Source organism: Perna viridis, chromosome 1 (assembly GCF_037379345.1).
Source record: "Perna viridis isolate PV_CMFRI_1.1 ecotype Kerala chromosome 1, ASM3737934v1, whole genome shotgun sequence".
In the NCBI taxonomy this organism is placed as follows: domain Eukaryota; kingdom Metazoa; phylum Mollusca; class Bivalvia; order Mytilida; family Mytilidae; genus Perna; species Perna viridis.
This window is the reverse complement of record NC_142445.1, coordinates 57,032,481-57,059,803: the sequence shown is the minus strand read 5'-3', so window position 1 is coordinate 57,059,803 and position 27,323 is coordinate 57,032,481. Positions and strand designations below refer to the sequence as shown.

At 32.7% G+C, this 27,323-nt stretch overlaps 3 protein-coding genes across 3 annotated transcripts; 1 reads left to right on the top strand and 2 right to left on the bottom strand.

Moving 5' to 3' along the window:
• Window positions 1–667: 667 nt before the first annotated feature.
• Window positions 668–12,948, bottom strand: LOC148629519 (perlucin-like protein). The gene is made up of 5 exons (XM_088552900.1): window positions 12,851–12,948; window positions 3,476–3,570; window positions 2,965–3,061; window positions 1,745–1,964; window positions 668–842 (listed from the first exon to the last, which is right to left on the bottom strand). Exons 1-5 carry the CDS (start codon window positions 12,915–12,917, stop codon window positions 821–823), a joined length of 501 nt encoding a protein of 166 aa, XP_088409026.1. The 5' UTR covers window positions 12,918–12,948; the 3' UTR covers window positions 668–820.
• A 1,894-nt stretch (window positions 12,949–14,842) lies between these two features.
• On the bottom strand, window positions 14,843–20,819 carry LOC148629518 (perlucin-like protein). Its single transcript, XM_088552889.1, has 5 exons — window positions 20,667–20,819; window positions 17,639–17,733; window positions 17,128–17,224; window positions 15,904–16,123; window positions 14,843–15,005 (listed from the first exon to the last, which is right to left on the bottom strand). Exons 1-5 carry the CDS (start codon window positions 20,731–20,733, stop codon window positions 14,981–14,983), a joined length of 504 nt encoding a protein of 167 aa, XP_088409015.1. The 5' UTR covers window positions 20,734–20,819; the 3' UTR covers window positions 14,843–14,980.
• On the top strand, window positions 20,188–25,639 carry LOC148629517 (uncharacterized). The gene is made up of 2 exons (XM_088552818.1): window positions 20,188–20,270; window positions 24,297–25,639. The coding sequence occupies exon 2, from the start codon at window positions 24,455–24,457 to the stop codon at window positions 25,586–25,588; it is 1,134 nt and encodes a 377-aa protein (XP_088408944.1). The 5' UTR covers window positions 20,188–20,270; window positions 24,297–24,454; the 3' UTR covers window positions 25,589–25,639.
• The last annotated feature ends 1,684 nt before the right edge of the window (window positions 25,640–27,323 follow it).

The following is a 27,323-nucleotide window of genomic DNA, read 5'->3' as shown; positions in this document are numbered from 1 at the left end:
ATGAAATGATAGATCAATGGTCCTTATGATAAGTCCTACCAAAGTCTTCACGGAGTCAAAATTGTTGGACAACTTGTTAGATTATTGCCCTTGGAAGACAAAACATTAACCAGGTGAGCGATTCAGACCCCTGGGAGCCTCATGTTTGTTTGTTAGTTTTGTTTTGTGTTTTTTTTTATTGATGATGCGAGTTTACTTGCACTGAGTTTAGAATTGAAAGAATTCATGACACTTGGAACTTGTTATTTATTTCGCCACACCACATATCACTGCATGCAGATGACGTGTATGTCTGTGTATATATTGTTGTATTGTTACTATTACATATACACACACTTATATTGTATATATTGTTGTATTGCAACTAATATATATATATATATATATATATATATATATATAGAGAGAGAGAGAGAGAGAGAGAGAGAGAGAGAGAGAGTGAGAGAGAGAGAGAGAGAGAGGTCTGAAAAATTCCCAACGATGTTAGAACTGTCAAATTTTTGGTCGTTCCCTCCGCGGGACTCGAACTTGTACCGCTGTGACATCTATGGCAACACCGCCCGCACAGCGCCCTAGACCACTCGGCCAGCTAGGCTATAGAGTCGTCACATTTTGAGACGTTATATATATATATATATATATATATAATTTAAAAAACACAATCAACTTCTGATTTACAAAATTACACTTTTATTATATTTTGAGTATATTACTGCCGTATACATGGAAATTTTGACATTGACTGGTTATGGTTATACAAAAAATGTTTTTAAATACTTAGATTATTGTCTTCTCATTGCGTTTTAAGGTGGTTAACCAGTCAACCCTGTTTCTGATCTGATCTGAAAAGGCAAAAGCAAATTTAAAATTTCAGTTTTTCGTCGCGAAGTTCTTTTTAGGTTATTTGTCAGATATAAGTAATCACATTGTTGCGTATGTTCTTACGCCTCAATTTACTGGTAAAACCACAGCTAGGTTTTAGTTAAATACTGTGAATATCATGCCTCGCTTACTCAAACACATATGGCTGTAACTTACAATTTACAATAAAATGTTGAGGTAATCGTAGTCTCTGTTTGGTAAATCAATATTTAAAAAAAAAATATTTTAACTCTTTAAATCGAAGTAGTGTTGATCAATCATTCAGATATTTTTCTCCATTTGCTGAAGTTAAGATAAAATAATGTTGTAGGAGGAAGTTTATATTTTACCTTTGCTATGAACAATTTTTTCATGAACTTTACGTGGTGGTCTGAGAATCAATGCCTTATGTTTATATTTATGTATTATACAAATACTGCCTGTAGTAGAGGGTGTTACGCTGTAGTATCACACAAGGTAAATGTATCACACGAGACGGAGTCGAGGGTGATATATTTACAGAGTGTGATACGATGCGTAACACCCTCTCCTACAGGCAGCATGTGTTACATTATATTGAATACGAGAGCGTGATATATCGTGACGTCGAGGGTGATATATCCTGGCGAGAGTAATATCTGCTAGAGGAGGGTGATATATCGTGTGATATATCGCTGCCGTCGGGGTGATATATAGAGCCACCAATCATTGTTCAGTGGGGGCGGGGCAAGTAAGCATGTGCAATAATTCATCATCACCGATTACCTAATCAGAATTCAAAATATATAAATATTTATTTAAAAACTTGAACATTCATGGCAATAACAGTCTTATGGTATTATTTTGTCCACCAGTTTTTGTTATGTTATAACATTTAACTTACTCTTTTTCACAAACGAAAAATGCCTGGATGTCAGAACAGAAATCGTCATGCCACGTAAACCCTGTGCTTGACCACAGTATTCCACAGTTTTCGCTCTGACGCAACTCTGGCTGACCCGGTTGCCAGTTACTATACTTCACTGCTTTACCGCTTCCTATCCACTTCCATTCATTTGCCACCTCAATGTCTGTCAGGCCGATCCAAAAACCATGAGGTGCGACTGTTGTACATTAAAAGCTATTCAGATGTGTATATATAGTGTAAAAAATTAAGGACTGAATTGTCAAATATAAACTTTTGTTAAAAGCAGGTATAAATGGTATTCATATTGTATCCAGATTAACTATGTATGTATACAGAACATTATTTTCCAAGTATTCTGCAAATGAACTTGATTATAATTTTGGTGAGCTTAAAATTTAGTATAACCTTATCTTTTATAACAAAGTTAATTACACGATATTCGTAGATGTTGAGCATGTCCTTTCAGGATCTATTTCATTCACCATCGTTATACATGACCTATTTAATGCATGATAACTTTTTCGTATACTCTTTAGTCTAATTCTGGTGGCCTCCAAAGGTATTTGGTATTACTATTCAAATTTTGTACTTGTATTACGAATGCATGACATTTTATGGGATACCAATATTGTCAGTTCTTGCTGGGTCTACCATTTCAAACGAGATTTAAGTGCTTGTAGGATGTACTAATTAAAAACTCCACCAGCACACAAAATTTTGCCAAAATAAAAAAAAATGATTTTAGTTCCCTCTAGAACTATTGAAATGATATGCAACTGTTTTCTTACGAGATGACAAAACAATTGTTACAATAGTTGAAGTAATGAATCAGTACTTTGCAACTCACTTAGACGCTTACCGTACTGGTGCTCCTGATCCATGCTCCCAGTTTTTAGTGAAATCCAAGTTGCTCATTTTCTTTTGTAACTTCGTATGAATCATTTTGGTCATTTTACACTCTTTTTTGTGTGTGTCTGTTTTCAATGCCTGGTCTTCGTCCCTGGATTACATCCTTTTTATTTCCGCTAGAATCTTGGTTCCCTTGATTACCCTTGGAAACATCCTTTGTGCTTATTTTTATTTTATTTTTACAGACATCGATAATTTTTTATTTAACTGGATTTTTTAATAATTTTGTTTGAATCCCACCTTGAATCGATACATTGTTAATATGTTAAAATATAGTTTATACGTACTGCTTATTGTGGTATTCTTAAGCGTATTTACTATGAATGTGTTCTCATCAGCACTTTCTATTTCAACTAGATTGGAGTTTATCTGCTGACAGACTACCTAAAACATTTTTATTGTGTTTCAAAGACGGTTATTTTTCTCTACCAATTGATTTTAAAGTTCATGGTCCCTGATAATAAAAATCATCGATCGTTGTATCCATTATTTATATATTAACATGTCTATCACTTTTCCGACATGCTTTATTATTTATGAATAACGATTGTATTCTTGTCTAAACCTGTAATCAATCTGACATTTAAAATTTATATCATATAACTTTCTTGTAACCATACTATGAATTGTATCAGTAAATATAAAGCTATTTTAATTTTTACTCGTCAATAATTTTTAAAACGATATTTTAGAACATTTACATGTTATGAAAGACATCAAATGTCATAATTATATTAGATTTTGGAGAGGAAATTTGAAAATATAAAAAAAAAACGCAGAATATAAATTGAAACATACCATTGCATCGGCAAATGAAATGGCAGTTTTCCCAATGAAGTAGCACGAAGCTCCATAGTTAACCAAGCCTCTTTGACATGCAGCGTTAGTGAACCCTGAAAGTGATCAAAATATTTTGAAATATACATTAAGTAGCTTTGTTGATAAAATTCAAATTCTTATTTTGATAGAATTGATTTTCTGATTGTATGTTTATAATTCTTTTTTATTTCTTTAATAAACAGATGAAAGTTATAAATAAAATTCATTTAGAAAGCGTCGTTGCCTTAGTTATCCCTTAGAATTGTCTGACAAGGTTTGAAATTAGTAGAGGTCTACTCGCCAATGTCCCTAACATTTGGTGAGGGATACTAAAATTTATTATACGATTTAAAAGATTTGGCTACCAAAGCTGTGTGCTAACTAGCCCAAATTTTGGATTTTATGTCTCAAAATTTAGTTTTTTTTTCATATTTTGTAAAATATATCCAAATCGAGGAAAGATAACCCATTACCTCATGTTGTATAGTTAAAATAAATAAAACAAACTATAAATAAGGCTAACAACAAAATTACCGAACACTAATCCGATCTATAATCAAGTCAAGTCCAAAATAATTCTAAACAATAAGGTAAGTAAAGCACAAGAACAGCTGGTACCGTATTGGTCCTGATTTGGTACAGGCATATCAAACGAAATGGTGGGTTAAATCTAGGTTTAAAAGCGAGCCTTACACCCCTCTTCTACCGCAGAGTTAATATACCGATTAAATAGCATTTGCATGCTATAGTGTCATAATTGGTAAATTAATGGTCTTATCAACATAAAGAATAATTATAAAAGCAATCATTACTCATTATTTTAGAAGAAACCGAGTATTTTTCAACTAAGGGTTGATATTTAAAAAAAAAAAATTTCTAAGTCTTTTAGAGACCTTTTAAGACGCATTTCCTCATATACCTGATTCGGGGTTCTGTTCCGCAGATACTTATGGCGTTCAAGGAAATCAGAGTAGTTAGTACTTGCTCTAGCGTAGCAAATTGTAAAGTGTAAACACTATATGCAGGTGAAGGTATATTGCTGGACACGTAAGATAATTTATAATTAAAATATAAATTATAATAAAAAAATTAAAGTCGTCTCTCTTATCATAAATCTTAGCGCTGAGATAACCACTGTTGTCGAGTTCGAGAGGCATGACGGAAACGATGCCGAACAAGCTATTTCTGTAGTCTTCGTTTTATTGAGCTCTGGTGGGTATATTGAAGGTAACCATTTACCAAAAGAAGGATTTTTAATGGACAGTATATCGTCTATATATCTGTATGTGAAATTAAAGGATCGAGCATCTTTTATTTCTTTATTCTTTATGAGATTGTGGAGAAATCCAGTCTCGTATGAATGTAAAACAAATCTTCTATGAGAGGAGCACAGTTAGTGCTTATTTGAATGTCAACTTGTTGCTGAAAAAAAATGTTCCTCCAAACATGACTAATGTGTTATCAATGAGGAAATCAAGCATGTTACAAACCAAACCTAATTATCTGTGTAGCACACTTTATCCATCTGCGATGTTTTAGAAAAAAATATGTGATTTGTAACCTAGTACAATATAATTCCTCGAATCAAAAGATTTACGAATAAGTCCTTTTAAACGAGATTTCAATTTATCAAGTGACATTGTTGAGAAGTCGATGGTTTGAAGAGAAAATGTTCAGGTTTTTTAAATAAATCTTTAGAATTTTTAAGTATACATATACGATTGCCACTACGAGAGTAGGTAGTATTGCAACTAACGGAAAACATCTTTGTAAACTGAATTGACATCTCTTTCGTGGAGCAATATGAAGATCCAGGTAAATACCTTTCTTTGTATATATATATTTTTTAAAGTATGGCAATCTAGAACAAGTAAGATAAGTCCTCACATTTTATTTCGATGCAAAGAGAAGACATGAAAGACTTATGGATGATTAGGATTTCAGCTTTGTCAAAAGTGGTATGTTTGTATGTGGCATTACCTGTAATGTTACTATCAATATCCAATTCCTTAATAAAGCAATTGAGGTAATGGGCTTTACAAATACTATGTTGTTTGAAGCTTTGTCTGCAGGGACGATACATATTTTCCATGCAGTGAGGAAAGGCATTCATATGCCTCATTGATCGTTGAATACAGACTTAGGCAGTTTTTTGACACATTGCTTGATATTGTCAATACGATTCCGTATAGTTGTATTTTTGTTTATTTTTGGTTAGCTGTTTTGTTTTTAGTTTTTCATATATTTATTTCTGCTTTGTTTCGTTTTTGTGTGTACATGTGTATAAATATTCACCACATATTTAGTTTCCATTCTGTTTTCTCAATACAAACATATTTTGATTATAACATATTAGTTAAAGCTGCATTAGCTGCCAAATTTGTCCAGTTTCGATTCCACTGAATTTTGTTGATTCAATGAGAAAAAAGTTTTTAGTAATGCAATTGAAGAAATAAATGTCGATAATACCTTCAGAATATTGTGAAAATATCTTTTTTAATAAGAGAATATCGATAACCCTGATCTGATAATTTTTCGCCATTACTTCCGAAGATTTCCGACAGGACATTCACCTGGGTTAAAAATACTTCAACCTTGGTAAGAATATAACGGATACACAGGTAAGGGCGTGTCTTATTTTCATTTCATTTCATCTATTTCTTAATTAGTTTTCAAATAAATATTGACCATATTTGAGTGACATTATATCACAATATGTAAAATTCAAAAGGACCCTTGCGTTATAACTTTTTTTCTTTTACGGCTTGAGTCCGTCGGTCTTCCTTTCAACCACTTTCGCTTTGTTTTGTTATTAGAGAAGCGATCCGTACAGCACATGTGCGGAATAAGGTCACCAGAAGTGGATATCAAATTAAATTATACAGGAAAAGTACAATTTAGTAGAAATAATTAAGTTAAAGTATTTTTCAATAGAAACAACAATTTACGAAAATGGCAGCTAATGCAGCTTTAACTGTTTTTTAACTAGTAATGTTAAAGAATAATACAGTTCATACCGTTTTAAGTTAATGAAAACAATTACAAATATATAAACAACACTCCTAGTTTTTAACAGATCCCCCATGTTTTTATGATAAGGTCGTTCTGTCTGGCATTGTTAGATAAAGATAAGCACTTTGTTTCTAAATAAGTAAGAACGCGGATTTAACTAGTCATATCGATGGTAGATCAGATACATTTTATATGTTTACCACAATCAAACATTTATGACAATGTTCTGTGATTTTATCAGATCCCAAAATGGACATAATGACTATAGAACATAAATTAAATGAAACAAAAAGGAAAAGAGGTCTTTTGCACACAAGAACCATCTTGACCGAAATCGTTATCATACATAATACTATCTACCCATTGACATGCTTATGAAATGGACTTGTAATAGAATTACTTAAACCTTTCAAATTACATTAAGCTGTAGATGGGTTTTCCAAAAGAAAAGCGATTAGGAACAATTAGGATTTCAAGCAGGACTGAATTGCTCTTTGCGGTAATATTTTAAGAATACATTAGACTCACCATTTGACTCTTTGTAGCTTTTTAACACATACACAAGACACATCAATCACAGTAACAGTTTTAATATATTTTTTTCTTAAATTCATGCAATTATTGACAACCAATTCCACACCAAACAAAACATAACTTTGGAACAATCTTTCCTAATTGGTACATTTAATTGGATGAAACTTAGATTGATTCTCCCTTAGAGTATCCTGCACAAAATGACCGCTTGGATTTTCGATTAGTTAAAAAACATGGCCACCGTTATATAGAGGTCAGACTGCAGATTTTTGCATTTATCTCCAAATCCTTAGGTTTAACCAAATTCTTACAGAGTTAAAGTATTTAGCATGGCGAGATCTTTCTGTGGCCAAAATTTGGTAAAAATCCGTTGAACCATGTTGGAATTGTTGCCCTTTTTGGGCGTTAATTTGCTGTTTCTGATGTTAATACTTTCAAAAATCTTCTCCTCTGAAACTACTGAACAGAATTCAATGAAAGTTGGTAGTTTTGTTTTTTTTTGGAGTATCCTAAATAAAATGACCGTTTGCAATTTTTATCCGTTAAAAAATGGCCACCTCACCAAAATTAGAATGTAGGGGTCAGACAGTAGTTTTTTGCATATATCTCCAAGACTGTTCGGTTTGGTAAAGACCGTTCAATTGCTGAAATTATCCTTATTATAAGGCTTACAAAAGTCTCCAAGGAATCAAAGTTGTCAGACGACTCCATGTATGAGTTATTGCCCTTGAGAGGTGAAAATGTCCTTTTCTTTACAGTTTTCAGCCAATATCTTGAAAACTGTGATAGATGATATGATATGATAGATCAATAGTCCTTATGATAAGTCCTACCAAAGTCTTCACTGAGTCAAAATTGTTGGACAACTTGTTAGATTATTGCCCTTGGAAAACAAAACATTAACCAGGTGAGCGATTCAGGCTCCTGGGAGCCTTTTTTTGTTTGTTAGTTTTGTTTTGTGTTTTTTTTTTTATTGAGAATTCTCTACTACAGGCAGCATGTGTTACATTACATTGAATACGACAGCGTAATATATCGTGACGTCGAGGGTGATATATCTTGGCGAGAGTAATATCTGCTAGAGGAGGGTGATATATCGTGTGATATATCGCTGCCGTCGGGGTGATATATCGATCCACCAATCATTGGGGGCGGGGCAAGTAAGCATGTGCAATAATTCATCATCACCGATTACCTAATCAGAATTCAAAATATATAAATATTTATTTAAAAAACTTGAATATTCATGGCAATAACAGTCTTATGGTATTATTTTGTCCACCAGTTTTTGTTATGTTATAACATTTAACTTACTCTTTTTCACAAACGAAAAATGCCTGGATGTCAGAACAGAAATCATCATGCCACGTAAACCCTGTGCTTGACCACAGTATTCCACAGTTTTCGCTCTGACGCAACTCTGGCTGACCCGGTTGCCAGTTACTATACTTCACTGCTTTACCGCTTCCTATCCACTTCCATTCATTTGCCACCTCAATGTCTGTCAGGCCGATCCAAAAACCATGAGGTGCGACTGTTGTACATTAAAAGCTACTGAGATGTGTATATATAGTGTAAAAAATTAAGGACTGAATTGTCAAATATAGACTTTTGTTAAAAGCAGGTATAAATGGTATTCATATTGTATCCAGATTAACTATGTATGTATACAGAACACTATTTTCCAAGTATTCTGCAAATGAACTTGATTATAATATTGGTGAGCTTAAAATTTAGTATAATCTTATCTTTTATAACAAAGTTAATTACACGATATTCGTAGATGTTGAGCATGTCCTTTCAGGATCTATTTCATTCACCATCGTTAAACATGACCTATTTAATGCATGATAACTTTTTCGTATACTCTTTAGTCTAATTGTGGTGGCCTCCAAAGATATTTGGTATTACTATTCATATTTTGTACTTGTATTACGAATGCATGACATTTTATGGGATACCAATATTGTCAGTTCTTGCTGGGTCTACCATTTCAAACGAAATTTAAGTGTTACAATAGTTGAAGTAATGAATCAGTACTTCGCAACTCACTTGGACGCTTACCGTACTGGTGCTCCTGATCCATGCTCCCAGTTTTTAGTGAAATCCAAGTTGCTCATTTTCTTTTGTAACTTCGTATGAATCATTTTGGTCATTTTACACTCTTTTTTGTGTGTGTCTGTTTTCAATGCCTGGTCTTCGTCCCTGGATTACATCCTTTCTATTTCCGCTAGAATCTTGGTTCCCTTGATTACCCTTGGAAACATCCTTTGTGCTTATTTTTATTTTATTTTTACAGACATCGATAATTTTTTATTTAACTGGATTTTTTTAATAATTTTGTTTGAATTCCCCCTTGATTCGATACATTGTTAATATGTTAAAATATAGTTTATACGTACTGCTTATTGTGGTATTCTTAAGCGTATTTACTATGAATGTGTTCTCATCAGCACTTTCTATTTCAACTAGATTGGAGTTTATCTGCTGACAGACTACCTAAAACATTTTTATTGTGTTTCAAAGACGGTTATTTTTCTCTACCAATTGATTTTAAAGTTCATGGTCCCTGATAATAAAAATCATCGATCGTTGTATCCATTATTTATATATTAACATGTCTATCACTTTTCCGACATGCTTTATTATTTATGAATAACGATTGTATCCTTGTCTAAACCTGTAATCAATCTGACATATAAATTTATATCGTATAACTTTCTTGTAACCATACTATGAATTGTATCAGTAAATATAAAGCTATTTTAATTTTTACTCGTCAATAATTTTTAAAACGATATTTTAGAACATTTACATGTTATGAAAGACATCAAATGTCATAATTATACCAGATTTTTAGAGGAAATTTGAAAATATTAAAAAAAAAAACACAGAATATAAATTGAAACATACCATTGCATCGGCAAATGAAATGGCAGTTTTCCCAATGAAGTAGCACGAAGCTCCATAGTTAACCAAACCTCTTTGACATGCAGCGTTAGTGAACCCTGAAAATGATCAAATTATTTTGAAATATACATTAAGTAGCTTTGTTGATAAAATTCAAATTCTTATTTTGATAGAATTGATTTTCTGATTGTGTGTTTATAATTCCTTTTTATTTCTTTAATAAACAGATGAAAGTTATAAATAAAATTCATTTAGAAAGCGTCGTTGCCTTAGTTATCCCTTAGAATTGTCTGACAAGGTTTGAAATTAGTAGAGGTCTACTCGCCAATGTCCCTAACATTTGGTGAGGGATACTAAAATTTATTATAAGATTTAAAAGATTTGGCTACCAAAGCTGTGTGCTAACTAGCCCAAATTTTGGATTTTATGTCTCAAAATTTAGTTTTTTTTTTCATATTTTGTAAAATATATCCAAATCGAGGAAAGATAACCCATTACCTCATGTTGTATAGTTAAAATAAATAAAACAAACTAACAAAATTACCGAACACTAATCCGATCTATAATCAAGTCAAGTCCAAAATAATTCTAAACAATAAGGTAAGTAAAGCACAAGAACAGCTGGTACCGTATTGGTCCTAATTTGGTACAGGCATATCAAACGAAATGGTGGGTTAAATCTAGGTTTAAAAGCGAGCCTTACACCCCTCTTCTACCGCAGAGTTAATATACCGATTAAATAGCATTTGCAATTTTCTAAGTCTTTTAGAGACCTTTTAAGACGCATTTCCTCATATACCTGATTCGGGGTTCTGTTCCGCAGATACTTATGGCGTTCAAGGAAATCAGAGTAGTTAGTACTTGCTCTAGCGTAGCGAATTGTAAAGTGTAAACACTATATGCAGATGAAGGTATATTGCTGGACACGTAAGATAATTTATAATTAAAATATAAATTTGTAATTAAAAAATTAAAGTCGTCTCTCTTATCATAAATCTTAGCGCTGAGATAACCACTGTTGTCAAATTCGAGTGGCATGACCGAAATGATGCCGAACAAGCTATTTCTGTAGTCTTCGTTTTATCGAGCTCTGGTGGGTATATTGAAGGTAACCATTTACCAAAAGAAGAATTTTTAATGGACAGTATATCGTCAATATATCTGTATGTGAAATTAAAGGATCGAGCATCTTTTATTTCTTTATTCTTTATGAGATTGTGGAGAAATCCAGTCTCGTATGAATGTAAAACAAATCTTCTATGAGAGGAGCACAGTTAGTGCTTATTTGAATGTCAACTTGTTGCTGAAAAAAAATGTTCCTCCAAACGTGACTAATATGTTATCAATGAGGAAATCAAGCATGTTACAAACCAAACCTAATTATCTGTGTGGCACACTTTATCCTTCTGCGATGTTTTAGAAAAAAATATGTGGTTTGTAACCTAGTACAATATAATTCCTCGAGTCAGCAAAAGATTTACGAATAAGTCCTTTTAAACGAGATTTCAATTTATTAAGTGACATTGTTGAGAAGTCGAAGGTTTGAAGAGAAAATGTTCAGGTTTTTTAAATAAATCTTTAGAATTTTTAAGTATACATATACGATTGCCACTGCGAGAGTAGGTAGTATTGCAACTAACGGAAAACATCTTTGTAAGCTGAATTGACATCTCTTTCGTGGAGCAATATGAAGATCCAGGTAAATACCTTTCTTTGTATGGATATTTTTAAAGTCTGGCAATCTAGAACAAGTAAGATAAGTCCTCACATTTTATTTCGATGCAAAGAGAAGACATGAAGGACTTATGGATGATTAGGATTTCAGCTTTGTCAAAAGTAGTATGTTTGCATGTGGCATTATTTGGGGTACAACTATCAATACCCAATTCCTTAATAAGGCAATTGAGGTAAGGGGCTTTACAAATACTATGTTGTTTGAAGCTTTGTCTGCAGGGACGATATATATTTTCCATGCAGTGAGGAAAGGCATTCATATGCCTCATTGATCGTTGAATACAGACTAAGGCAGTTTTTTGACACATTGCTTGATATTGTCAATACGATTCCGTATAGTTGTATTTTTGTTTATTTTTGGTTAGCTGTTTTGTTTTTAGTTTTTCATATATTTATTTCTGCTTTGTTTCGTTTTTGTGTGTACATGTGTATAAATATTCACCACATATTTAGTTTCCATTCTGTTTTCTCAATACAAACATATTTTGATTATAACATATTAGTTAAAGCTGCATTAGCTGCCAAATTTGTCCAGTTTCGATTCCACTGAATTTTGTTGATTCAATGAGAAAAAAGTTTTTAGTAATGCAATTGAAGAAATAAATGTCGATAATACCTTCAGAATATTGTGAAAATATCTTTTTTAATAAGAGAATATCGATAACCCTGATCTGATAATTTTTCGCCATTACTTCCGAAGATTTCCGACAGGACATTCACCTGGGTTAAAAATACTTCAACCTTGGTAAGAATATAACGGATACACAGGTAAGGGCGTGTCTTATTTTCATTTCATTTCATCTATTTCTTAATTAGTTTTCAAATAAATATTGACCATATTTGAGTGACATTATATCACAATATGTAAAATTCAAAAGGACCCTTGCGTTATAACTTTTTTTCTTTTACGGCTTGAGTCCGTCGGTCTTCCTTTCAACCACTTTCGCTTTGTTTTGTTATTAGAGAAGCGATCCGTACAGCACATGTGCGGAATAAGGTCACCAGAAGTGGAAATCAAATTAAATTATACAGGAAAAGTACAATTTAGTAGAAATAATTAAGTTAAAGTATTTTTCAATAGAAACAACAATTTACGAAAATGACAGCTAATGCAGCTTTAACTGTTTTTTAACTAGTAATGTTAAAGAATAATACAGTTCATACCGTTTAAGTTAATGAAAACAATTACAAATATATAAACAACACTCCTAGTTTTTAACAGATCCTCCATGTTTTTATGAGAAAGTCGTTCTGTCTGGCATTGTTAGATAAAGATAAGCACTTTGTTTCTAAATAAGTAAGAACGCGGCTTTAACTAGTCATATCGATGGTAGATCAGATACATTTTATATGTTTACCACAATCAAACATTTATGACAATGTTCTGTGATTTTATCAGATCCCAAAATGGACATAATGACTATAGAACATAAATTAAATGAAACAAAAAGGAAAAGAGGTCTTTTGCACACAAGAACCATCTTGACCGAAATCGTTATCATACATAATACTATCTACCCATTGACATGCTTATGAAATGGACTTGTAATAGAATTACTTAAACCTTTCAAATTACTTTAAGCTGTAGATGGGTTTTCCAAAAGAAAAGGAACAATTAGGATTTCAAGCAGGACTGAATTGCTCTTTGCGTTAATATTTTAAGAATACATTAGACTCACCATTTGACTCTTTGTAGCTTTTTAACACATACACAAGACACATCAATCACAGTAACAGTTTTAATATATTTTTTTCTTAAATTCATGCAATTATTGACAACCAATTCCACACCAAACAAAACATAACTTTGGAACAGTCTTCCCTAATTGGTACATTTAATTGGATGAAACTTAGATTGATTCTCCCTTAGAGTATCCTGCACAAAATGACCGCTTGGATTTTCGATTAGTTAAAAAACATGGCCACCGTTACTAAAAATATAACATAGAGGTCAGACTGCAGATTTTTGCATTTATCTCCAAATCCTTAGGTTTAACCAAATTCTTACATAGTAAAAGTATTTAGCATGGCGAGATCTTTCTGTGGCCAAAATTTGGTGAAAATCCGTTGAACCATGTTGGAATTGTTGCCCCTTTTGGGCGTTAATTTGCTGTTTTTGATGTTAATACTTTCAAAAATCTTCTCCTCTGAAACTACTGAACAGAATTCAATGAAAGTTGGTAGTTTTATTTTTTTTTTTTTTGGAGTATCCTAAATAAAATGACCGTTTGGAATTTTTATCCATTAAAAACATGGCCACCTCACCAAAAATAGAATGTAGGGGTCAGACAGTAGTTTTTTGCATATATCTCCAAAACTGTTTGGTTTGGTAAAGACCGTTCAATTGCTGAAATTATCCTTATTATGAGGCTTACAAAAGTCTCCAAGAAATCAAAGTTGTCAGACGACTCCATGTAAGAGTTATTGCCCTTGAGAGGTGAAAATGACCTTTTCTTTACAGTTTTCAGCCAATATCTTGAAAACTGTGATAGATGATATGATATGATAGATCAATAGTCCTTATGATAAGTCCTACCAAAGTCTTCACTGAGTCAAAATTGTTGGACGACTTGTTAGATTATTGCCCTTGGAAAACAAAACATTAACAAGGTGAGCGATTCAGGCTCCTGGGAGCCTCTTGTTTGTTTGTTAGTTTTGTATTGTGTTTTTTTTTTTATTGATGATGCGAGTTTACTTGCACTGAGTTTAGAATTGAAAGAATTCATGACACTTGGAACTTGTTATTTATTTCGCCACACCACATATCACTGCATGCAGATAACGTGTATGTCTGTGTATATATTGTTGTATTGTTACTATTACATATACACACACTTATATTGTATATATTGTTGTATTGCAACTAATATATATATATATATATATATATATATATATATATATATATAGAGAGAGAGAGAGAGAGAGAGAGAGAGAGAGAGAGAGGTCTGAAAAATTCCCATCGATGTTAGCACTCAAATTTTTGGTCGTTCCTTGCGCGGGACTCGAACTTGTACCGCTGTGACATCTATGGTAACACCGCCTGCACAAAGTCCAGCGCCCTAGACCACTCGGCCAGCTAGGCTATAGAGTCGTCACATTTTGAGAGAGAGATATATATATATATTTAATTTAAAAAACACAATGAACTTCTGATTTACAAAATGACACTTTTATTATATTTTGAGTATATTACTGCCGAATACATGGATTTTGACGTTGACTGGTTATGGTTGTACAAAAAAATGTCTTTAAATACTTAGATTATTGTCTTCTCATTGCGTTTTAAGGTGGTTAACCATTCAACCCTGTTTCTGATCTGAAAAGACAAAAGCAAATTTAAAATTTCAGTTTTTCGTCGCGAAGTTCTTTTCAGATTATTTGTCAAATATAAGTAATCACATTGTTGCGTATGTTCTTACGCCTCAATTTACTGGTAAAACCACAGCTAGGTTTTAGTTAAGTACTGTGAATATCATGCCTCGCTTACTCAAACACATATTGCTGTAACTTACAATTTACGATAAAATGTTGAGGTAATCGTAGTCTCTGTTTGGTAAATCAATATTTTTTTAAAAATTTATTTTAACTCTTTAAATCGAAGTAGTGTTGATCAATCATTCAGATATTTTTCTCCATTTGCTGAAGTTAAGATAAAATAATTGATAATGTTGTAGGAGGAAGTTTATATTTTACCTTGCTATGAACAATTTTTGGATGAACTTTACGTGGTGGTCCGAGAATCAATGCATTATGTTTATATTTGTGTATTCTACAAATACTGCCTGTAGTAGAGGGTGTTACGATGTAGTATCACACGAGACGGAGTCGAGGGTGATATATTTACAGAGTGTGATACGATGCGTAACACCCTCTACTACAGGCAGCATGTGTTACATTACATTGAATACGAGAGCGTAATATATCGTGACGTCGAGGGTGATATATCTTGGGGAGAGTAATATCTGCTAGAGGAGGGTGATACATATATATCGTGTGATATATCGCTGCCGTCGGGGTGATATATCGATCCACCAACCATTGTTCAGTGGGGGCGGGGCAAGTAAGCGTGTGCAATAATTCATCATCACCGATTACCTAATCAGAATTCAAAATATATAAATATTTATTTAAAAAACTTGAATATTCATGGCAATAACAGTCTTATGGTATTATTTTGTCCACCAGTTTTTGTTATGTTATAACATTTAACTTACTCTTTTTCACAAACAAAAAATGCCTGGATGTCAGAACAGAAATCATCATGCCACGTAAACCCTGTGCTTGACCACAGTATTCCACAGTTTTCGCTCTGACGCAACTCTGGCTGACCCGGTTGCCAGTTACTATACTTCACTGCTTTACCGCTTCCTATCCACTTCCATTCATTTGCCACCTCAATGTCTGTCAGGCCGATCCAAAAACCATGAGGTGCGACTGTTGTACATTAAAAGCTACTGAGATGTGTATATATAGTGTAAAAAATTAAGGACTGAATTGTCAAATATAAACTTTTGTTAAAAGCAGGTATAAATGGTATTCATATTGTATCCAGATTAACTATGTATGTATACAGAACACTATTTTCCAAGTATTCTGCAAATGAACTTGATTATAATTTTGGTGAGCTTAAAATTTAGTATAACCTTATCTTTTATAACAAAGTTAATTACACGATATTCGTAGATGTTGAGCATGTCCTTTCAGGATCTATTTCATTCACCATCGTTATATATGATCTATTTAATGCATGATAACTTTTTCGTATACTCTTTAGTCTAATTGTGGTGGCCTCCAAAGATATTTGGTATTACTATTCATATTTTGTACTTGTATTACGAATGCATGACATTTTATGGGATACCAATATTGTCAGTTCTTGCTGGGTCTACCATTTCAAACGAAATTTAAGTGCTTGTAGGATGTACTAATTGAAAACTCCACCAGCACACAAAATTTTGCCAAAATAAAAAAAAAATGATTTTAGTTCCCTCTAGAACTATTGAAATGATATGCAACTGTTTTCTTACGAGATGACAAAACAATTGTTACAATAATAGTTGAAGTAATGAATCAGTACTTTGCAACTCACTTGGACGCTTACCGTACTGGTGCTCCTGATCCATGCTCCCAGTTTTTAGTGAAATCCAAGTTGCTCATTTTCTTTTGTAACTTCGTATGAATCATTTTGGTCATTTTACACTCTTTTTTGTGTGTGTCTGTTTTCAATGCCTGGTCTTCGTCCCTGGATTACATCCTTTTTATTTCCGCTAGAATCTTGGTTCCCTTGATTACCCTTGGAAACATCCTTTGTGCTTATTTTTATTTTATTTTTACAGACATCGATAATTTTTTATTTAACTGGATTTTTTAATAATTTTGTTTGAATTCCCCCTTGATTCGATACATTGTTAATATGTTAAAATATAGTTTATACGTACTGCTTATTGTGGTATTCTTAAGCGTATTTACTATGAATGTGTTCTCATCAGCACTTTCTATTTCAACTAGATTGGAGTTTATCTGCTGACAGACTACCTAAAACATTTTTATTGTGTTTCAAAGACGGTTATTTTTCTCTACCAATTGATTTTAAAGTTCATGGTACCTGATAATAAAAATCATCGATCGTTGTATCCATTATTTATATATTAACATGTCTATCACTTTTCCGGCATGCTTTATTATTTATGAATAACGATTGTGTCCTTGTCTAAACCTGTAATCAATCTGACATATAAATTTATATCATATAACTTTCTTGTAACTATACTATGAATTGTATCAGTAAATATAAAGCTATTTTAATTTTTACTCGTCAATAATTTTTAAAACGATATTTTAGAACATTTACTTGTTATGAAAGACATCAAATGTCACAATTATATTAGATTTTTAGAAGAAATTTGAAAATATAAAAAAAAAAACCACAGAATATAAATTGAAACATACCATTGCATCGGCAAATGAAATGGCAGTTTTCCCAATGAAGTAGCACGAAGCTCCATAGTTAACCAAACCTCTTTGACATGCAGCGTTAGTGAACCCTGAAAATGATCAAATTATTTTGAAATATACATTAAGTAGCTTTGTTGATAAAATTCAAATTCTTATTTTGATAGAATTGATTTTCTGATTGTGTGTTTATAATTCCTTTTTATTTCTTTAATAAACAGATGAAAGTTATAAATAAAATTCATTTAGAAAGCGTCGTTGCCTTAGTTATCCCTTAGAATTGTCTGACAAGGTTTGAAATTAGTAGAGGTCTACTCGCCAATGTCCCTAACATTTGGTGAGGGATACTAAAATTTATTATAAGATTTAAAAGATTTGGCTACCAAAATTTAACCTGTGTACTAACTAGCCCAAATTTTGGATTTTATGTCTCAAAATTTAGTTTTTTTTCATATTTTGTAAAATATATCCAAATCGAGGAAAGATAACCCATTACCTCATGTTGTATAGTTAAAATAAATAAAACAAACTAACAAAATTACCGAACACTAATCCGATCTATAATCAAGTCAAGTCCAAAATAATTCTAAACAATAAGGTAAGTAAAGCACAGGAACAGCTGGTACCGTATTGGTCCTGATTTGGTACAGGCATATCAAACGAAATGGTGGGTTAAATCTAGGTTTAAAAGCGAGCCTTACACCCCTCTTCTACCGCAGAGTTAATATACCGATTAAATAGCATTTGCATGCTATAGTGTCATAATTGGTAAATTGATGGTCTTATCAACATAAAGAATAATTATAAAAGCAATCATTACTCATTATTTTAGAAGAAACTGAGTATTTTTCAACTAAGGACTGATATTATTAAAAAAAGAATTGTGTAAGTCTTTTAGAGACCTTTTAAGGCGCATTTCCTCATATACCTGATTCGGGGTTCTGTTCCGCAGATACTTATGGCGTTCAAGGAAATCAGAGTAGTTAGTACTTGCTCTAGCGTAGCGAATTGTAAAATGTAAACACTATATGCAGATGAAGGTATATTGCTGGACACGTAAGATAATTTATAATTAAAATATAAATTTGTAATTAAAAAATTAAAGTCGTCTCTCTTATCATAAATCTTAGCGCTGAGATAACCACTGTTGTCAAATTCGAGAGGCATCACCGAAACGATGCCGAACAAGCTATTTCTGTAGTCTTCGTACTATCGAGCTCTGGTGGGTATATTGAAGGTAACCATTTACCAAAAGAAGAATTTTTAATGGACAGTATATCGTCAATATATCTGTATGTGAAATTAAAGGATCGAGCATCTTTTATTTCTTTATTCTTTATGAGATTGTGGAGAAATCCAGTCTCGTATGAATGTAAAACAAATCTTCTATGAGAGGAGCACAGTTAGTGCTTATTTGAATGTCAACTTGTTGCTGAAAAAAAATGTTCCTCCAAACGTGACTAATATGTTATCAATGAGGAAGTCAAGCATGTTACAAGCCAAACCTAATTATCTGTGTGGCACACTTTATCCTTCTGCGATGTTTTAGAAAAAAATATGTGGTTTGTAACCTAGTACAATATAATTCCTCGAATCAGCAAAAGATTTACGAATAAGTACTTTAAAACGAGATTTCAATTTATTAAGTGACTGTTGAGAAGTCGAAGGTTTGAAGAGAAAATGTTCAGGTTTTTTAAATAAATCTTTAGAATTTTTAAGTATACATATACGATTGCCACTGCGAGAGTAGGTAGTATTGCAACTAACGGAAAACATCTTTGTAAGCTGAATTGACATCTCTTTCGTGGAGCAATATGAAGATCCAGGTATATACCTTTCTTTGTATGGATATTTGTTAAAGTCTGGCAATCTAGAACAAGTAAGATAAGTCCTCACATTTTATTTCGATGCAAAGAGAAGACATGAAGGACTTATGGATGATTAGGATTTCAGCTTTGTCAAAAGTAGTATGTTTGCATGTGGCATTATTTGGGGTACAACTATCAATACCCAATTCCTTAATAAGGCAATTGAGGTAAGGGGCTTTACAAATACTATGTTGTTTGAAGCTTTGTCTGCAGGGACGATATATATTTTCCATGCAGTGAGGAAAGGCATTCATATGCCTCATTGATCGTTGAATACAGACTAAGGCAGTTTTTTGACACATTGCTTGATATTGTCAATACGATTCCGTATAGTTGTATTTTTGTTTATTTTTGGTTAGCTGTTTTGTTTTTAGTTTTTCATATATTTATTTCTGCTTTGTTTCGTTTTTGTGTGTACATGTGTATAAATATTCACCACATATTTAGTTTCCATTCTGTTTTCTCAATACAAACATATTTTGATTATAACATATTAGTTAAAGCTGCATTAGCTGCCAAATTTGTCCAGTTTCGATTCCACTGAATTTTGTTGATTCAATGAAAAAAAGTTTCTAGTAATGCAATTGAAGAAATAAATGTCGATAATACCTTCAGAATATTGTGAAAATATCTTTTTTAATAAGAGAATATCGATAACCCTGATCTGATAATTTTTCGCCATTACTTCCGAAGATTTCCGACAGGACATTCACCTGGGTTAAAAATACTTCAACCTTGGTAAGAATATAACGGATACACAGGTAAGGGCGTGTCTTATTTTCATTTCATTTCATCTATTTCTTAATTAGTTTTCAAATAAATATTGACCATATTTGAGTGACATTATATCACAATATGTAAAATTCAAAAGGACCCTTGCGTTATAACTTTTTTTCTTTTACGGCTTGAGTCCGTCGGTCTTCCTTTCAACCACTTTCGCTTTGTTTTGTTATTAGAGAAGCGATCCGTACAGCACATGTGCGGAATAAGGTCACCAGAAGTGGATATCAAATTAAATTATACAGGAAAAGTACAATTTAGTAGAAATAATTAAGTTAAAGTATTTTTCAATAGAAACAACAATTTACGAAAATGACAGCTAATGCAGCTTTAACTGTTTTTTAACTAGTAATGTTAAAGAATAATACAGTTCATACCGTTTAAGTTAATGAAAACAATTACAAATATATAAACAACACTCCTAGTTTTTAACAGATCCTCCATGTTTTTATGATAAGGTCGTTCTGTCTGGCATTGTTAGATAGAGATAAGCACTTTGTTTCTAAATAAGTAAGAACGCGGCTTTAACTAGTCATATCGATGGTAGATCAGATACATTTTATATGTTTACCACAATCAAACATTTATGACAATGTTCTGTGATTTTATCAGATCCCAAAATGGACATAATGACTATAGAACATAAATTAAATGAAACAAAAAGGAAAAGAGGGCTTTTGCACACAAGAACCATCTTGACCGAAATCGTTATCATACATAATACTATCTACCCATTGACATGCTTATGAAATGGACTTGTAATAGAATTACTTAAACCTTTCAAATTACATTAAGCTGTAGATGGGTTTTCCAAAAGAAAAGCGATTAGGAACAATTAGGATTTCAAGCAGGACTGAATTGCTCTTTGCGTTAATATTTTAAGAATACATTAGACTCACCATTTGACTCTTTGTAGCTTTTTAACACATACACAAGACACATCAATCACAGTAACAGTTTTAATATATTTTTTTCTTAAATTCATGCAATTATTGACAACCAATTCCACACCAAACAAAACATAACTTTGGAACAATCTTCCCTAATTGGTACATTTGAAATTGATAAGAAGAATCCGTTTGTAAGAATTATTTATGATTATTTTAATTTTATTTATTTATTTATAACTTGAACTTTTGTGTATCATCTTAATAACTCTTAGAATTTAAGTGCAGACTAAACACAACCAACCTGCATTAATCACACAACAAATATTGTGGAGACTAATTAGATTCACAAACATGTTCGTTTTCAGTTGTTTTATCTTTTACTTTTACTTTTACTTTTACTTATATACGATTGTAAAAAGATAGTGTTCGTATGACTTTTTGGCGACATCTGTTTTCTGTAAATAATGGGTATAAATATACGGGTATTTATGAAATAGAACAAGGTTCTATACTTTAAACAGATGATAGAGATTTATTTTGTTTTTGAGTCACTGTTTAGAGAAAAAGGGACGAAAGAAAATAAACATTTCTCTAATTTATCGGCCAACGATCTAACTTTAAGTTCATTGACCTCTTTTGATTGATTCATAAGGATTTTTACCTCAAAAAATGAGGCATGGGATTGATTTCAGGGGTACACAAGAAAATAATTACAAAAAGTTAGACCATTTGTTTTAAGATGTTTTAGAAATAATAATTCACATAAAATTATGTAAAATTAACCCTTGGAGATATACATAATTAGTTCATTCGACAGAAACTTAACATTAATAACACAAAAATTCAAGTCAACATGTGTAAGTTTCAGTTATTTGTGTCTTAGTTTAGTAAGGAGTTTTAATGATATTTCTTAAAGCAATCCTTGCTTTATTTCCATACTCTTTTTATCGAGGTCCAGATCCTTTGAATCATGTTTGTAATGGCGGAAAATCTAAAAGATCCTTTACTTGCAAAGGAAATTTCTGACTTGGTTTCACTATTACGGTCAGGTTGTTTTGAAAGAGTCATCAAGGGAATCCACAAGAATCCAAGAAACCAAGAATCCACAAGATTATTTGTCGATTTTGGCGGATTTATCGACAAAGAAATGCAATTTTGACCTGGGCCTGAGGAATACTTCCCTCTACTTGAAGTTGACGGTCTTGAATTTGCAGAATTTATTGCCTGTTCTGAATACGCACGGGTAGACGTAGAAGTATGTATTTGTCGACTTGAAGTAATTTGTGCATTTTTCGTTTTGCCTTTTTCTTCAGTTGAATAGAAAGCTGAATTATGACTGATATGACACTCTTAAAGTTTGTGTTGTTCTCTGAAAGTTGAACTACACACTACTCATCCGTGATGCATAATCATTAAAACTTTCATTTCTGTCGCTATTAGTTGTATCTACTGAACACGTGTGATTATTTGTAGTATGTGAATTTTTCATTGATACTGAAGAGAACTCCAGTTTTTTTGCAGGGCTAGAAAGATATTAGTTATGTTGATTATAAAAGCCATTGCGAAAAGCATATGTTCGGGATTATTTCGCGACTGCTTGCATTGGTAGCAATGGTTTGTTGAAATTCATAAAAGAATACTGACTATAATGCTGTCCATTTCTTCTTTCCTTTTTCTGACCAAATTTTCTCCATTCATGGCCACCAGGATTACAACGAACTTGAACACTTTTTCCATAGTTTGTTGTTGTCTTTGAAGGTATCTCGTCAACTATATAGACCGGAATCACAGAGACAATTTTGCGACGTTCAGCTTTTTGAAATACCCATAACCTTCTGTTATCAGTGGTAAACCATTAGTTACGATAGCTGAATACTCCTGTTTCCGGAATGTCGTTCACGGTTATTTCTCCGGTAATGAGTTGGTCTAATGTTTCACCAATGTATGAATTCGTATGGTCAGTTTTATATCCAAATGAATTAGAATAGAATCTTGGCTGTGTCGTATTTGTGAAGGCTTCAGGTACATTTTACATATACGCTACACGAATCATCGATGTGATAAGAAATAGTGATTTTCAGAAAATACCGCTTGTTGTTTCATATACTTCCCTTTTAGCTAAGTGCGATTAAATGATTAAATTTAGCGCATGTAATCCAATAGAGAAACGATATTCGACAACGTTAAGTAGTATCGTACTTGGCGAATTCAATTGTAGTTATACCTTTTATTTTTATTCGTGTACGACTGAAAAAAAAATGAATGTTTTTTGACGTTTTGACGACATCGTCATTAAGTATATATATGTATGGGTTTATATGAAATGAAACAAGGTTCCATACCAAAAATAAAGACTGATATTGAGTTCCGGTTTTTGATCCTAACCGTTTAGAAATTTGGGGTAAACAAAGGGTCCAAAATAAGCCACAAATTTGATCACTTTATCATTCCCATCAAGGTTATTATGTCAATTGTTTAGTAAGAAGTAGAATAAATGAGTAATCAAAAGAACCAAGGTTCCAGCGGAAATCAAAAGGATGTTATCCAGGGACAAGAACCAGACATGGAAAACAGACACACTTGGTTCCCTTGATTACTCTTTAAAATGTTTGATACTAAGGGTCAGATCTTAATTTAGACTGGAATCGTTATGGGGATTTTTACTAAATTATGCTTCAACAGCCAACTAAGGGATGGTTTACCCTTGTTCAAAAGCTATAGCAACCATTCATGATAACCGCAAGTTAAAGGGGTAGGTCCACTAAGTACCAATTTTGGCCCAAGCTCAGTTTTTGACAAAAGCTTCACAGATAGATGGTATTGATGAAATATATATATATACATAAATATTTGAATGTCTGAATATGAATTCTGCGTTTCCATGGTAACCGATTGAAGCTTTCATGAGAAAATCACACTTTTTTCATTAAAATGACATATTTGGCAAATTTATTCATCTTTGGTATTGACTTACCTTATAAGTTGTAAGAGACTTTGTAGTAGATTGATAGATACAAGTAATGCAAAATGAACAAAAATCACAATAAAAAACTAATGTTTATTTTATGTTTCCATGGAAACCAATCAATTTTTGACAACAATATCTCCCTTTCACAGATCGAAGAGAAAACATGGCGGACATGGATGGACGGGTGTATTTTACAGAGGTCAGTTTTTGATTTTGTTTGTCAAATGGAGCTTTGTATAGGTCACCAATATAGCAATTCAACTGTATTTTCTGCCTGTAATATGAAGAATGCAATAAAAGCACATGCATGGGACGTAAAAACAAAAGACAGCGCATGAACAGTTCCCAGGGTGGATCGTTCATAAACATGTCGAGCACACCCCAACAGCAGATGGGTAATTTGACTTTCGCCATCCAAAATGCAAATGATATGCTTTACGGTCCACCACCATACCTCCAGAGCGCATCTCCAATAAACCCTAACGTCCAAGGAGTGCAACAAAATCAATTAGGGCCACAGTGTCAATCATCCACGCCAATACACAGTAATTTCCAATCAAACCCACCGCCACAACATATAAATTCCGTACAGGGTCAAGGACAATACACACAATTGTCAACAATGGGACAGTTTCCTATTAACAATAGCATCGGTGTTGTTTTGAACGACATTCAAAATAAACTTACAAAATTAAACCTACTGGATAGTATCGTTGATAGATTACGAAACATAGAACAACGATTTAATGTGGTTGAAAATGACATTGTACAACTCAAAAGGTCGGTAACGGATCATCAAAACAATTTTGAAAAGAACAATAGTGATATGCAAATTTTTCATACAAGATTACGCGACCTAGAAGCAGCAAAGGGGGAGCTTGAGGACATGACTTATAAAATGCACGAATCGTTCTTGGACCAACAAACCCGTGCGATGAAGTACAACTTAATTTTTGAAAACATCCCCGAAGTGAAGCCTGATCCTACCACAATTGAAAATACAGAAAAGGTATTAATCGATTTTATTAAAAATGAAATTAAAATTGACTCTAACATATCGTTTCATAATGTTCATCGTTTAAAGCCACGACGTGATCGAAAACCACCATCAATTGTTGCAAAATTTCTTTACAACAACGAAAAGGAAGAAGTTCTCACCGCTGCTAGAACCGAACTGTCGGGAAAACCGTATAAAGTATACCAGCAATACCCGCAGGAGGTTAGCGATAGGAGAAGGCAGTTAGTGCCAGTCATGAAGGAACTACGCGAACAAAACCAAAGGGCATATATAGTACGTGATAAACTTTTCGTAAATGGTAGACCGTATATCACAGACGAACCAAGACAACTTAACCATATTAACAGGATGCAACAGGAAGGAATGAATTCCCAAAATGTGCGCGGTACAGTTTCGGATTCCAGACAAGTACATTTCAGTTAGGCCAGGCGGCATAGTGGTGCAAAAGAACAGTACAATAAAAATTTTAATAAATATTTTCTTAATTTATCATGCCTTAACGTATGTGGTTTAATTTCAAAATTAAAAAACCCTGATTTTTTGCAATTTATTGAAAACTATGACATTTTCTTTTTTCAAGAAACAAAAACTGATATATAAGATCACTTGTGTTTACCAAAAGGTTATAGTTACAAAGCCAAACACAGGAAAACATGTCATAAGAAATCTGGTGGTATTATAATTATTTATAAAAATTATCTATCCAAATTTCTGGAATTTCCAGAAACAGAGTCCGATTATGTTCAGTGGGTGAAAATTGATAAATCCTTATTACAATCTGATCACAATTTTATTTTTGGATGTATTTATGTCCCACCCGAAAACACTAAATACTCTTCTCCCGAAGCATTCAATGAAATTGAATCGGAGATGATTGATATGGTGAAAGAGGGTGATTATATTGGATTTCTTAGTGATTATAATGCAAAAACTGGTACTTTACTAGATTATGTAGAAACAGACAAGTCATTATTAGATCTGTTTGATTTAGATGAGGATGTAGACTTGATAAAGTTCATGTATGACTATGAAAATTTAACAAAAGCAGGTATACCATTAGATAGAAAAAATTCTTGTACAGGTCGACCAAATGCATAAGGCCACAGGCTACTTGATTTTTGTAGAAAAAATAATATTTATATTGTAAATGGTCGAGTAGGTAAAGATAATATGAAAGGTGAATGCACAAGTGGTGACATGTCACTGATTGACTATTTTTTAGCATCTTCAAATTTATTTCCATATATTATTGATTTTGAAGTAAAAGATTTTTCGCCATTATTTTCCGACGTACATAAACGGTTACACATTTCCCTTGGTATGTTGAAACGCGACCGGACGATTACCGAATCCGAGACACCTGATAATAGTATCCCGACTACACGTCCACGCGCTTGGTCCGAAGATAAAACTGAAAACTATATAGAATGTTTTCTGTCAGACTCGAGAATCGAAAATATAAATAGCTTTGTTGATTTACTTGATGAAAAGCATAATAACGGAGAAGTTATTACAGATGACTGTGTTAACAAAATTGTTGACGACATCGGCGAACTTTTTAATGACACAGCAAAATCTGTGTTCGGGATTAGAAAGAGTTCTACAAATCGAGATGGACCTAATAGTGATAATTCGCAACAAACCCCGTGGTTTAATACCGCTTGTAAAGATAAGCGCGAAATTTTTCATATTGCCAGAAAAAAAATATAACGTTTGTAAAAGCGATTTAAATAAAGCGCGAATGAATCTTGCTAGTCGAGAATACAAAAAAGAGCTTAATAAAGCATACGATCAATTTCAAAACCAGATGACGGGTGAAATAAGAAGCGTTTCTAAGAGTAATCCAAAGAAATTTTGGGATATTCTTCGCCGCTGTACCAACAGCAAGAAGTCAGATATTGATGTCCCGTTAAAAGATTTGTACGAATATTTTAAAGAAATAAATCGTGGTGACGACACTCAATTAGATTTTAATCCTGATGAGCAGAACGATATTGATTCTGAAATTTCAGACCGTATACTGAATGGGAAAATAACGGCAGCAGAAATAGAGCTTGTGGTGAGAAAATTACATAGTAATAAAGCATCTGGTTTAGATTTTATTACTAATGAATATTTAAAACACACACTCATTTTTATGCTTCCTGTTTATACGAAA